Genomic DNA, 12,599 nt, shown 5'->3' with positions numbered 1-12,599 from the left:
ATAAGATGCTGTAAAATACACAGCTGACCATGTTCACACTGTAATGAGTTTCTCTTTGTGTTTAGTGCTGATTTCAAACATCGACTCTGGACAAACTGAAGGTGAGTCAGTTTGATTCATGTATTTCATCACATACGACTGATTCTACAGTAACTGTTACAAACCAACTGAGAATTACTTACATTTGATTATGATTATGATTATAAATACACTTTGAATTTCAACACATTGAATTATTCAAGTGACATTTCTGAGGTGTGATTAAAAACATAAAACAGCAAATCAAAAACAACAGATGTATTTATAACAATCAACTTTGTAATAATTTAGATTTTACAGAGAGAAACAAGATCTTCAATTGGAAAACTTGTTAAAAGACTTTCACAAGTCATGTTTCCAAATTCCCATCGATTATATATTGACAGATCTTTTATAAATGACTATAACAGTTATAGAGAGCAACACTTCAGTCTCATCTGCTTTATGTTTTACAATAAAGTAACTGTGTTCATCCAGACAGTAAAAGCAGCAACACATTATATTCATTGTGAATTGTTGTCATTGTACAGAAAGACCAAAAGCCAAAGTGAGCATTAAACCTGATCAACATGTATTCAGAGGAGACACAGTCACTCTCAGATGTGACATTGATGGTGAAGGAGTCACTAGCTGGAAGTACAGCTGGTATAAAGACGGTTCAGACAGTGTTTTCAGTGAACTACAGGAACACACATTCAGTTTTGTTACTGAGTCTGACGCAGGTAAATACTCCTGTTATGGAGCAGAGAGAGGAGGATCACGAACATCACACATCAGTGATGAAGTTACACTGACAGTATCAGGTGAGTTTGATCATCTCTTCATAAACACACACAAGTTTAACATGTTATTAATGAGTGATTTCTGTATTTCAGATAGACCCAGACCAGTTTTAAGTATTTCTCCACAGAAGTGGTTGACTGAAGGAGATCCAGTGACTCTGATCTGTGAGGTTAAAGACTCCTCTACAGGCTGGACATTCAGCTGGTTCACTGTAACTGTTTCATCAGGTAAGATATAATGTGCTTCATGTGATAATATCTGGACAAACTGGTTTTATTAAATGTATTACAGAGTTAAAAAAATATGTAATCAATCTGAATACAATGATTATACCAACAAAGGTAATTTATACGACTCATGTAAATATAACTAATCATTTCTCGAGGTAACTCTACACTTTCACTTTTTACAGACTACAGAAGTCATAATTATCAGCTTCTCTCAGACAGCAGCAGAGGAGCTGGAGGAAACTACACGGTCAGTTCTGCTGCTCTAAATCACACAGGAGTTTATGTGTGCAGCGCAGAGAGAGAAAAACCACCCTATCACACATGGTTCAGCAACAAACAACTACTATGTGTCACTGGTGAGTTCAGGCTGAATCAGTGAATGAATGAAACAGTGCTGAAATTGTCCTTGATCTTTTTAGAGCTTGATGTGCCTTAAAATTTTATTAAATCATAATAAACACCTATTTTGAATTGTGGAAATGGAAAAAAGATGACCAGACCAAACTACTGTAATCACTATAACCTTGTAAAACCTATAAAAAAAAATGTAAAATGTTATTCTAATGGTGGAAAAATTTCATTAACTATTGTGGAACATAAAGGTTAATTTAGGGAAAATAATCAAATAGGTATAATAATAATAATAAAATAATAAAAATAAAAATATTTAATCACTTTAATAAAGATTGTTACCATTATGAAATGTATTTTTTTTTTATGATTGGCCACATCTTGATCATTGTGCACATCATCAAATGATAAAGGACTGACTTAATAAACACTTAATCAGTCATTTTATAGTTTGATTAATATCCGTTAGTATAAAATACCTATAATTAAATCTTCATTAATTAATATGCAAAAAGCTCAGCTAACTATAAATACTACTAGGTTCACACTGTTCAGTTTGAACCGACTCCTGAATGAAGTCTAGTTTCTCTCAAGATTTTTTTTTCCAGCACCTTCTTGAGCTTTTAGTTGGTTGTGTCAGTTTTCTTTGGTGTGCTTGCTGACAACATAAAGACAAAGATATTAAAGTGTAATTTTGTTTATGAAGTTTTAGCTAGAAATACTCAGTGATTACTTGCGGATTTTCAGATACTAGAACTGTCATATTTTTATGAAAAGCTGCTTTGAAATTTCCAAACTGTAATTGTCTTCTTAGGTGTTTCTCCTCCAGTCTCTCTGATCATCAGTCCCAACAGAACTCAACACTTCATCTTGATCTCTCTCTCTCTGAGCTGTGAGGACCAGAGTAACTCTGATAGATGGAGAGTGAGAAGATACACAGAAAGATGGGGGCTGGAAGATTGTTCATCTCTGTGGGGATCACAGACAGGATCTACATGTACAATCAACTCCACTGTCCCATCAGACACTGGAGTGTACTGGTGTCAGTCTGAATCTGGAGAGAACAGTCATCCTGTTAATATCACTGTACACCGTGAGTCTGTTTCTGTATTCATTCATTTCTCAAAGAACTTGTTTTAAGTTTCAGATTTAAAGGCTGGATTGTGATTTTGATTCAATCACACATACAATCTTATTCCTAAATGACAACGAATCCACGAGACCAGAGCTACTGAAGTTCAGAGGCCAAGCGGACCGCATTTAAACGACATAAAACATGAAGAGTCACAGATTACAATTTACATTACCAGACTTTAAGACAATATTTCCAGTTTTATTGATTTAGAAATACAGTTTATTACTTATTTAAGTCTTACTAGTCCTTGTCCTATTTAAAATAAGTGTGAAAAATTTTATTCATACTCAAAGAGATTATTGAACAAACTCAAAATGCTATGAACATTATTGAGCAAATAAAGTTCACAAAATTCTTTAGAAAGAAGTATTATTTTTCATATTAATATTAACTCTGTATTGTATCAATATTTTATTTTTAAATAGACATCATTATTGTCCCGCCATGACTCTGAAAAAACAGACAACTAAACAAAATAACTACTATAATAATAAAATAATTTCTAATAAAAATAGCTGCAGTCTATTTATAAAATACAATATTCAACAAATTGATAAAAAAGTTAAACAATGATTCAGAACTCATAACTTAATGACCCAATCATAAAGACTTTACATTGAAAGGTGTCTCTAAATAAAATGCATTCCTTTTATTATTATTATTGTCATCACATTGTTTATGTATTCATACTATATTCTTGCTATTTGTCCGCTCATGTTGTCTCTGTTTGTGTAGCTGGTGTGATTCTGGAGAGTCCTGTTCATCCTGTGACTGAAGGAGATTCTCTGACTCTACGCTGTTTATATGAATATTCAACTCCACCAATCCTCAGAGCTGATTTCTATAAAGATGGATCACTCATCCAGAATCAAACTACAGAGATGATCATCTCTACTGTCTCAAAGTCACATGAGGGTTTCTACTACTGCAAACACCCAGAGAGAGAAGAGTCACCCAAGAGCTGGATCTCAGTCACAGGTGAGACTGTACATCAATAAACACTGCTGAAATATGTTATCTAGAAATTTGAATTGCATTATATTATTAAAAGGATCAAGTGATTTTGTATTTCTCCTGCTCTCCCCTACTTTAGCCCTACTTGTGTTATAAACTACATTTTAATTTATTTCTTATAACCAAGGTTTTTTTTTCTTTTTTTTTTCTTGCTGCTGTTGTGTTGTATTTTTGTAATTATGAAAGTAAATTTTATTTATAGAGGACATTTAAATTAAGCTTATACTGACCAAAGAGCTGTACTAAACAATCATAAAATACAATAAAGTATAAATTAAAATACAAATTAAAATCTAAAATAACACTACTAATCTATAAATTAAAAATCAGGAAAGGCCATAAAATAAAGATGCATTTTAAGACTAAACTTAATACCTGAAATAGACAGAGCACTTTTAAATGTCAGGTTGCAACTGAATCAGTAACTGTGGAGCAGCTCCTGCAAAGGCGTTGTCACTTCTAAACTTAAGTCATGACCGTGGGACATATAAAAGAGCTTTATAAGCAGATCTGAGGCACTTAGGAGCATAATTAAATGAAATAAGATCCAAAATATTTAATGGAGCTTGTCCATTAAGAGCTTTAAAAATTATCAACAAAATTTTGAAATGAATTCTCAAGGAGACCAGAAGCCTGTGGAGTGACGCTAAAATTGGAGTGATATGATCATGTTTTTTTTGCACCAATTGACAATCTGGCGGCTGCATTCTGGACCATCTGTAAATGAGCCAGTGAGGATTGAGGAAGACCTAGCTATAAGGAATTACAGTAGTCCAATCGTGATGTGATAAATCCATGAATAACGTTTTCCATGTCTTGAAAGGAAAGTGTTAAATTAAGCCTAGAAATTATTCTCAATTGAAAGTAGCTGTTTTTAACATCTGAGCTAATTTGCTTAAGTATAGCTCAGAATCAAAAAAAAAAAAAAATTGCATGTGACTTAACATATGGTATCACACTAAGTTACTAGAGTTTCTGGTTTTAGAAGGACCCAAAATAATCACCTCTATTTTTTTAATTATTTAGCTGGAGGATCCTTAATACCTACTCAATATTCAAGGGGTGACAAAACGATGTCGTTACGTGGCAATTCGCAAATAGCAAATCATTCATCACTTTTAGCCATTTTAGTAGTATGATGAATTGTAAAACCTCATATAATGAGTCAAATTTAAAAATGGAAGTACTGTAACTGTGATTGGACAACTTTTCCCATAACTTTTGAAAGAAAAGTAGAATTTTTTGATAATTATTCAAACAGATGGACAACTGCTTGCTTTAAAAATGCAGGAACATTGCCAGAGACTTTAGCAGGAATTGATAATTGTTTGGATGCTAGGACCAATTATATCAAAATAAACTTTAATGATATCAGAAGGAACATCATCCTATGGTAAGGTTGTAGATTTCACCTGTATCACTAGTTCTTCAGATCAAAGAAAGACAATGGCTATTATAATTGGTTGTATAACTGGAAATTCAAGCGGAGTGTTATGAATTCCCCCTCTCCAGGGTCCTAAACACCACACCTCGTTCTTGCTCTTGTGTGTGTGTGTGTGTGTGTGCACTTTGGATTGGCTAAATGCAGAGCATGAATTCTGAGTATGGAGAGAGGTTTAACTGCACAGCAGATACTCGCTGGCCTCCGTTACAGTTCAAATAAGAAGGATCAATGATCAGGATCAGGATCAGGATTGAATGTAATCACTCTTTTTAATGGAAAAAAAAGTCATGAATGTTATCACTCTTTGGGAGTGGGAGTGGGAGAAGATTTAGGAGATTCAAACCTCTGCTTTGAACGCACGTCTTGCAGGAGTACAGCAGTCAAGTGTCCAGTTTTCATCCTGAAGATGATTGGCCTATATCACATCCCCTGTGGTGGTTTTGCCAGGTGGGCCGCCAATTAATTTAAAAATAAATAATAACTAGATAAAAAAGTTTGTCAAGACAAACTTTAAGTTGGCTTGAGAAAGCCTGACCAGAAAGTTTGAAAAGTTTAGAAAGTATGAAAGTTTGAAAATGTGAAAAGTTTAAAAAGATTAAGGGGGGGGGGGGGGGGTGAAATGCTATTTCATGCATACTGAGTTTTTACACTGTTAAAGAGTTGGATTCCCATGCTAAACATGGACAAAGTTTAAAAAATTAAGTTGTACGTTTGAAGGAGTATTTCTGTTCCAAAAATACTCTTTGCGGTTTGTCACAAGTTTCGGAAAGTTTTTTTTCGAGTATGGCTCTGTGTGAAGTTAGATGGAGCGGAATTTCCTTATATGGGTCCTGAGGGCGCGTTTGCCGGAAGAGCGCGCGCTCCCTTATAGCAGAGCAGAGAGAGGCTGTGCACAGACGTTCACTGATCAGAGCGAGAGCATCGCGAAATGTCACAAAAAAGGAGAGTGTTTTTGGTTGCCAGGGCAAGACAACCCTGCACAGATTACCAAAGAAAAAACAGCATTAGACTGTACAGACTATCTTTCTCTTATGAATATAATAAAACTAAATACTTTTTGGAGTTATGAAGGATGCAGTACTACTCTATAGGTACTCAAGATTAACATGATATTGAGTGAAAATGAGCATTTCACCCCCCTTTAAAAAGATTAAAAAGATTTTAAAGTTTAAGAAGTTTAAAAAAGACAGTGATTAACATATTGCTAGCATTACAAGCAAGTGACTACCATGTACTTAGCATGATTAGCAAGGTATCTCGCATGTTGCTAGCATAAATAGCAAGTGACTAGCCATGTCGCTAGCATGATTAGCAAATTACTAGCATGTCTCTAGCATGTTTCTAGCATGATTAACATGTGACTAACATATTGCTAGCATGATTAGCATGTTTCTAGCATGATTAGCATGTGACTAGCATGTTTCTAGCATGATTAGCATGTTACTAGCATGTCGCTAGCATTTTGTTAGCATGATTAGCATGTTTCTAGCATGATTAGCATGCGACTAGCATCTTGCTATCATGATTTTAGCATGATTAGCATGTTGCTACCATGTCGCTAGCATGATAAGCATGTTGCTAGGATGTCGCTAGCATGTTTCTAGCATGATTATCATGTTGCTAGGATGTCGCTAGGATGTCGCTAGCATGTTTCTAACATGGTTAGCATGTGTCTAGCATGTTGCTAGCATGACTAGCATGCGACTAGCATGTTGCTAGCATGATTAGCATGTTGTTAGGATAATAGATAGATAGATAGATAGATAGATAGATAGACAGACAGACAGACAGACAGACAGACAGACAGACAGACAGATAGATAGATAGATAGATAGATAGATAAGAAATATTAGATAGATAGATAGATAGATAGATAGATAGATAGATAGATACAGTCAGATAGATAGATAGAAACAGTCAGATAGATAGATATATAGATAGACAGAAACAGTCAGATAGATAGATCTATAGATAGAGGAGTAGCAGTTTCAAAATTTTGGGTCAGAAGAAAAAGAAGAAGAAGAAGAAGAAGTTTAAATAGGATTTCAGTAAGTTGGCTTTCTCCACTTTTGTCTGTTCTAGAGACGTTACAACTTTTTGATAAAGCTCTAATTGTTTTACTTTTGGAAATGTGTTTCAAATTCATCCTGAATGCATTTAGCATGTATGTGTGTGCCAAAACAGTTAAAAGCTTCTGAGTACTTAATTACTAACCTAATAATGAAAGTGAAAAAAAGTGAAAGTGACGTGACATTCAGCCAAGTATGGTGACCCATACTCAGAATTTGTGCTCTGCATTTAACCCATCCAAAGTGCACACACACAGAGCAGTGAACACACACACGCACTGTGAACACACACCCGGAGCAGTGGGCAGCCATTTATGCTGTGGCGCCCGGGGAGCAATTGGGGGTTCGATACCTAAGTCATGGTATCGAAGGTGGAGAGAGAACTGTACATGCATGCAAATGAAAATTTAGTTCGCTTCTGGTTTTCATTCCTTGAACCGGTTCAGAGCCCTGATCAGAAGTGTGCAAATACAACAAGATGAATGTGTCGAGGAGAATTCTCTCCTAATCCTCACACAGATACCTCCACGGTTACCCATCTTTCTGCAACGTTTCTGCTGATAGATGATACAGCGCTGTAAATGGCAAACACATGTTGCCAGTAGATCAGAGAAGGAAGAGTGGAAATTATCATGAGTAACGGTGCAGTCTTTAAATCTAGTCTCCAGCAAAACTTCTGATGTGCAGTAATATTTGGCAATCATAAGTTATGAAAGCGTCAACACAGTGTGTTTACAGCAGCAGCAGAAGTAACATAAATAGCCAGATGGCCAATCTGATATTTAAAAGTTGACGGGCCAGATGGCAAGCCAACAAACACACTGGCGCCATCTTGGAACATATGCCCACATTTAACATTTTATATTTTTCCATTTTCTAGTTCTATTTTTGTAATCAGTTCTGTTGGTTTGTTTTACATATTGATTGTCACTGTTTTCTTAAGTAGATATTCACTAGAACACAGTTAGTAAGAGTGCATTTATTCCTCTGTTTGTGTTCAGGCTGTTTGCTTGAAGTTTCCAAAACAGTTCTCTGCTGTGATGATGAAAAGTATAGCATAGTGTAGGGATATTTTGCTTTGAAGAAAAATAGAGTACATGGATGCCAAGCATTGATTACAAAAAAATATAGAAATATAAATTCCTGAGTGAGCGAATACACTCTCTCTCTCTCTCTCGCTCTTATTATATGAACTGCTCCACACTGATGAATTTACACTCACAATATCTGTTGAGTTTGATCATCTCTTCATATGCACACATACATTTAACATGTTATTAATGAATGATTTCTTAATTTCAGTTCCCAGAGCAGTTTTAAGTGTTTCTCCACAGAAGTGGTTGACTGAAGGAGATCCAGTGACTCTGATCTGTGAGGTTAAAGGCTCCTCTACAGGCTGGACATTCAGCTGGTACACTCTAACTGTATTATCTGGTAAGATGTAGTGTGCTTCATGTAGGAACATCTGAATACACTGACTTTATTCAAGTTAAAAATGGTATTTAAAGCTGTACTAAAGAACTCAGAACTCAGTTTCTACAGTATCAGCAGCTGTAGCTGATACATAAAATTGCATATTACTTCTTTTTGGAGTAGTTGTTTTGCATGGAAAGGTGAGTTTATTATGTTGCAAAAAAAGTCCTGAAGTCCCAAACACTCCACTAAAAAATTAGCTTTATGACACTTTATTTTTATTTGTATCAATTGCACAACAGTGATAATGGATATAATTAAGTGGCATTTAAAATCTGCATTTACATAAACATTTAAACCTGCCTTTTCTAGTATGCACCAGGTTTGCATAAGTGTCAAATCACAGAAAGTAGGGACACAAGTCGGTTCTGGGGCATTTTGAGTTATTCACCGATTCTGAAAGTGTAGTCTCCAAGCTTTCCAACAATGTGTTACACATGGAAATCTGATAATATTTGGAGAAGTTGTGGCCATTTGAAGGTAGGCACTCAAAAAGCTCAACAGGGAGAAAATGTTCTCTAAAGATTGTGCAGTTCTCATCTGTTTTTGCCTGCTGGGAGTGACAATAGGGCTCATTTACATCTCATTTAGATAAGCCATTGTAATGATGAGACAGAGACTTTCGGATCCACGTGCAGAACTTTAATGATGAGAATGGTCAGACAGGCAAAGATCAGTAACGGCGTCAGGTATGTAGGGATAATCAGAATCGATAACAGAAACAAGCAGATGTCGGGGGCAGGCAGCAGAGAATCAGAGTTGGTATAAACAATCCAAAGGTCAGGTACAGAAGGAAAACACAAGGAAAACGCTCGGAAATGTCAGACTGGCTAAACAAGACTTCGCAGAGAGTGGGAGTCAGTGTGCTGCTTTTATGTGTGTGTAAATGAGGTGCAGGTGTGGCAAGGAAATTGGCTGATGAATGATGTGCAGGTGTGGCAGGGTGATTGTGATGCAGTGACTCATGGGGAATGTAGTTCGGGTGTGGTGCAACAGATGAGAGGTGCTAGAGTTCGAGTGACATCTGGTAGTTGATGTGGAATGGTCCTGATTGGAGTGCCCTCTACTGAAGTTCATGGGCACTCCATCTAATGATCGTGACAGCCATACCCCCTGCCAAGCTGCATGGTTGCATAGCAATGACAGATGCAATACGAAAAATCGGACCACATACTATTAATAATAAAGGATAATGTGCATTGTAAATGTCAGTAATTTATAGTTTTTGACTTTTATAAAAATAATTTAGATGCTGAAATAGTTTTGTCTTTTTATAAAACCTTTTTATAAAACCTTTTTTGACAAAACTCTATTTGAACTTGTGCATTGTAGATAATGTTGCAAGACACTCCTTTAAAATCTGTCCGCCATTTTTAACATGAGATAACGTGTACGTGTTCTTAGAGTGAACACAAAATGACAAACTTTGATGTTTATGGAAACTCACCTAAGAAAAGTATTCTTGCAGCTCTCGTTGCCTTCAATGAAATAAGTAGTTCGGGCACACTTTCTCTTTGTCAGGGACTTCTTTGTAGATGTAACCAGCTCCGAAGTTTGCACTGTGCATCTGTTTGCCTCTAGATGTCCAATAATTTGCAGGTAAAGAATCTAGCCGTATGATGTACATAATGTCTGGAGAAAGCGTCTTTTTTCTTGTGTAGCATTTACACTCAAAGTTACGGATTTTCCCCATTTCTCTGTCTTTATCCCCATCAAATGTTACTATCGATATAGCCTCTGATATCTTACGGTCCAACTTGTCTGAAGCCAGTCCGATACATTCTTCATCTTCATCTTCACTCAGCTGTAGATTAGGAATATTATTCAGTCTTATTATGCCACTTTCATTGTCGCTCAGATCGTCTTCAGAATCAGTGAGCGCTTGTTCATAAGCATCCAGCTTGTCGAAGAAGTACTTCAAAACATTTTGGTGTAACGGACATGGTTCAGCTCGTCTGCAATAATCTTTGAGACGTCCATCTTCATTGAATTTTGATATCAGCTTGAGCCGGCCAGAGCGCTGCATAATAAGTAGCCACACTTCCTTTGGAGGGCGGGGGCAATAACAAAAGAAACAAGAGCCAGCTTACAATGACAAGCCCCTACTACGTGCTAGAATCTCTGAAAAGCAAGCCGAGTTCAACCTCAAATTTTATGCTTTTAAATATACCAATACTGCTATCTCAAACACGGAGAGGCTTCTTCATGATCTCAACTAACAGATTCTGCAAAAAAAAAACAATGCTTCTTTCAATTTTCCTCGAAAGTTGTGCTGCCGATTTGTGTCACTGGTTTCCGTGACAGCTCACACATTTGCATGGTTGACTTAAGTGACTGCTTAAGTTCAAACATTTAAATAAATAATATGACACTAAAAGTAATGTATCATTACATGTTCACAGGCTGTTTCATTGTCTGTGGTTGATTTAAGAATCACACAAGGTGTCATACTTTTAAGTGCTTAGTATTTTTTAATAACTTGAATTTTCAACACATTTTCTAAAGTTTATTTATGGTGCTGTAGCTACTAGTAAACCATTCACTCATGCTTCACACTTCTGCTTAAACTGAGGCGATTAAAGCTTTGGCAATCTTTCAGAACTGGATTCTCTTATGTTACGTATTTTTTTTTTTTTTTTTTGATCACTGCTTATAATGTGGGGTAATGGACTAAGATGATACAGACCAAACTCAATATGCTCCTCTTCATTATTAAAATAAACATAACTAATATGTACAGGCAAGCAGGTGAGCCCAGACTTAATTTGCTTCCGGCTTTGCTACCGTTCGGACGTTCTAGCTTACTGCTCTGCGCTTTGCTTCCTATTTCTGTACTTTTCTCAGATTTTTCTAAGATTTTTACTTCAGCAGATCAGCACAGTGCTCAAACTACAGATTTTTGCCACAAACTCTAAAACTAAAAAATCTTTGGGACTGGAATAATACTACAAAAAGAAAACTTTGCCTCCCACTGCCAGCAGCTTACATTCTGGAGATGGTATAACAACTGCCTACATTCAAACAGAAGAGAGAGAAATGCCTCCTGTTGGATCTACTTGTTGCATGAACTGCTGCAAACTTCTACAAAGGATTGTGATTCTTGAAACAAAGTTACTTGCTGGACTTCCAAAACAGGTGGAACACTTAGCAGACCGTTGTCATGGACCCCTCAGAATACAGCGGGTGAGTCTCATGAATCTTCTGAATCTCAACAGTTTATACCAAGTGTAGAGGAACAAGCCAAAACTGATCACCACAGTGATCACAAACGGGGAGCGAGACCCAAAGGAACACGAGACATCAGATTGTCACGAGTTTCTCGTATTGCTGCCGTAGCTTCCTCTACCCCAGATACGACTATGACAAGGCTTGTAAATACCACCCCCTATACATCTTGAGAACAGATTTGAAGCATTAATGAATGTGAGTGAGGAATCACCAGATGTGATTAAACATCTATTGGATCAGCCAGCAGCTAACATCGCTACTAACAGGCGCTCAAGGTCGAGCAGACAGTGGCATTGAGCTCAGAGCACAGCCGAGCCCAGGACTCTGATAGTGGCTGACTCTGTTATCAGAAATATCCGTAGCAGGACTACAACAACATGCTGCCTTCCTCAAGCAACGGTCTCTGATGTGAGCAAGGAACTTCAGAACATTCTGATGAAGCACAAGACTGCAAATCAAATCATCATCCATGTGGGGAAGAATGATATTTGGAAAGAGCAGTCAGAACTCCTTAAGAAGGACTTCAGTGAATACTTTGAAACACTTCGAAGACTCAAAGTTCAGTCCTTCATCAGTGGACCACTCCCAGCAAGGGGAACAAATATGTTTTCACGGTTGCTTGGGCTGAACACATGGCTACAAAGATCTTGTAATATAATAGGAGTGAATTTCATCAACAACTTCAATCTTTTCTGGGGCCATCGACAATTGTTTAAACCGGATGGCCTCCACCCAAACAGACTTGGTGCTAGAGTGTTTAAGGACTATATCTACTTTTCCCTCCATCATCCTTCAGCATAGAGATATCAACAAAATAACGGCGGGCCCCCCAA

The 12,599-nt window shown here is 36.8% G+C and overlaps 1 protein-coding gene across 1 annotated transcript in view; it reads left to right on the top strand.

Moving 5' to 3' along the window:
* The window catches only part of LOC113092936 (Fc receptor-like protein 5), a 139,173-nt gene that overhangs the window by 62,585 nt on the left and 63,989 nt on the right, over positions 1-12,599 (top strand). The window contains exons 12-14 of the mRNA XM_026258731.1: positions 2,218-2,496; positions 3,274-3,516; positions 8,368-8,499. Of these exons, the coding sequence (XP_026114516.1) occupies positions 2,218-2,496; positions 3,274-3,516; positions 8,368-8,499 (654 nt within the window). The remainder of the gene's footprint in view (positions 1-2,217; positions 2,497-3,273; positions 3,517-8,367; positions 8,500-12,599) is intronic.

This window comes from Carassius auratus, unplaced genomic scaffold (assembly GCF_003368295.1).
Source record: "Carassius auratus strain Wakin unplaced genomic scaffold, ASM336829v1 scaf_tig00214785, whole genome shotgun sequence".
In the NCBI taxonomy this organism is placed as follows: domain Eukaryota; kingdom Metazoa; phylum Chordata; class Actinopteri; order Cypriniformes; family Cyprinidae; genus Carassius; species Carassius auratus.
Note: the sequence above shows the minus strand (reverse complement) of the source record. Positions and strands in the feature narration are given on the sequence as shown.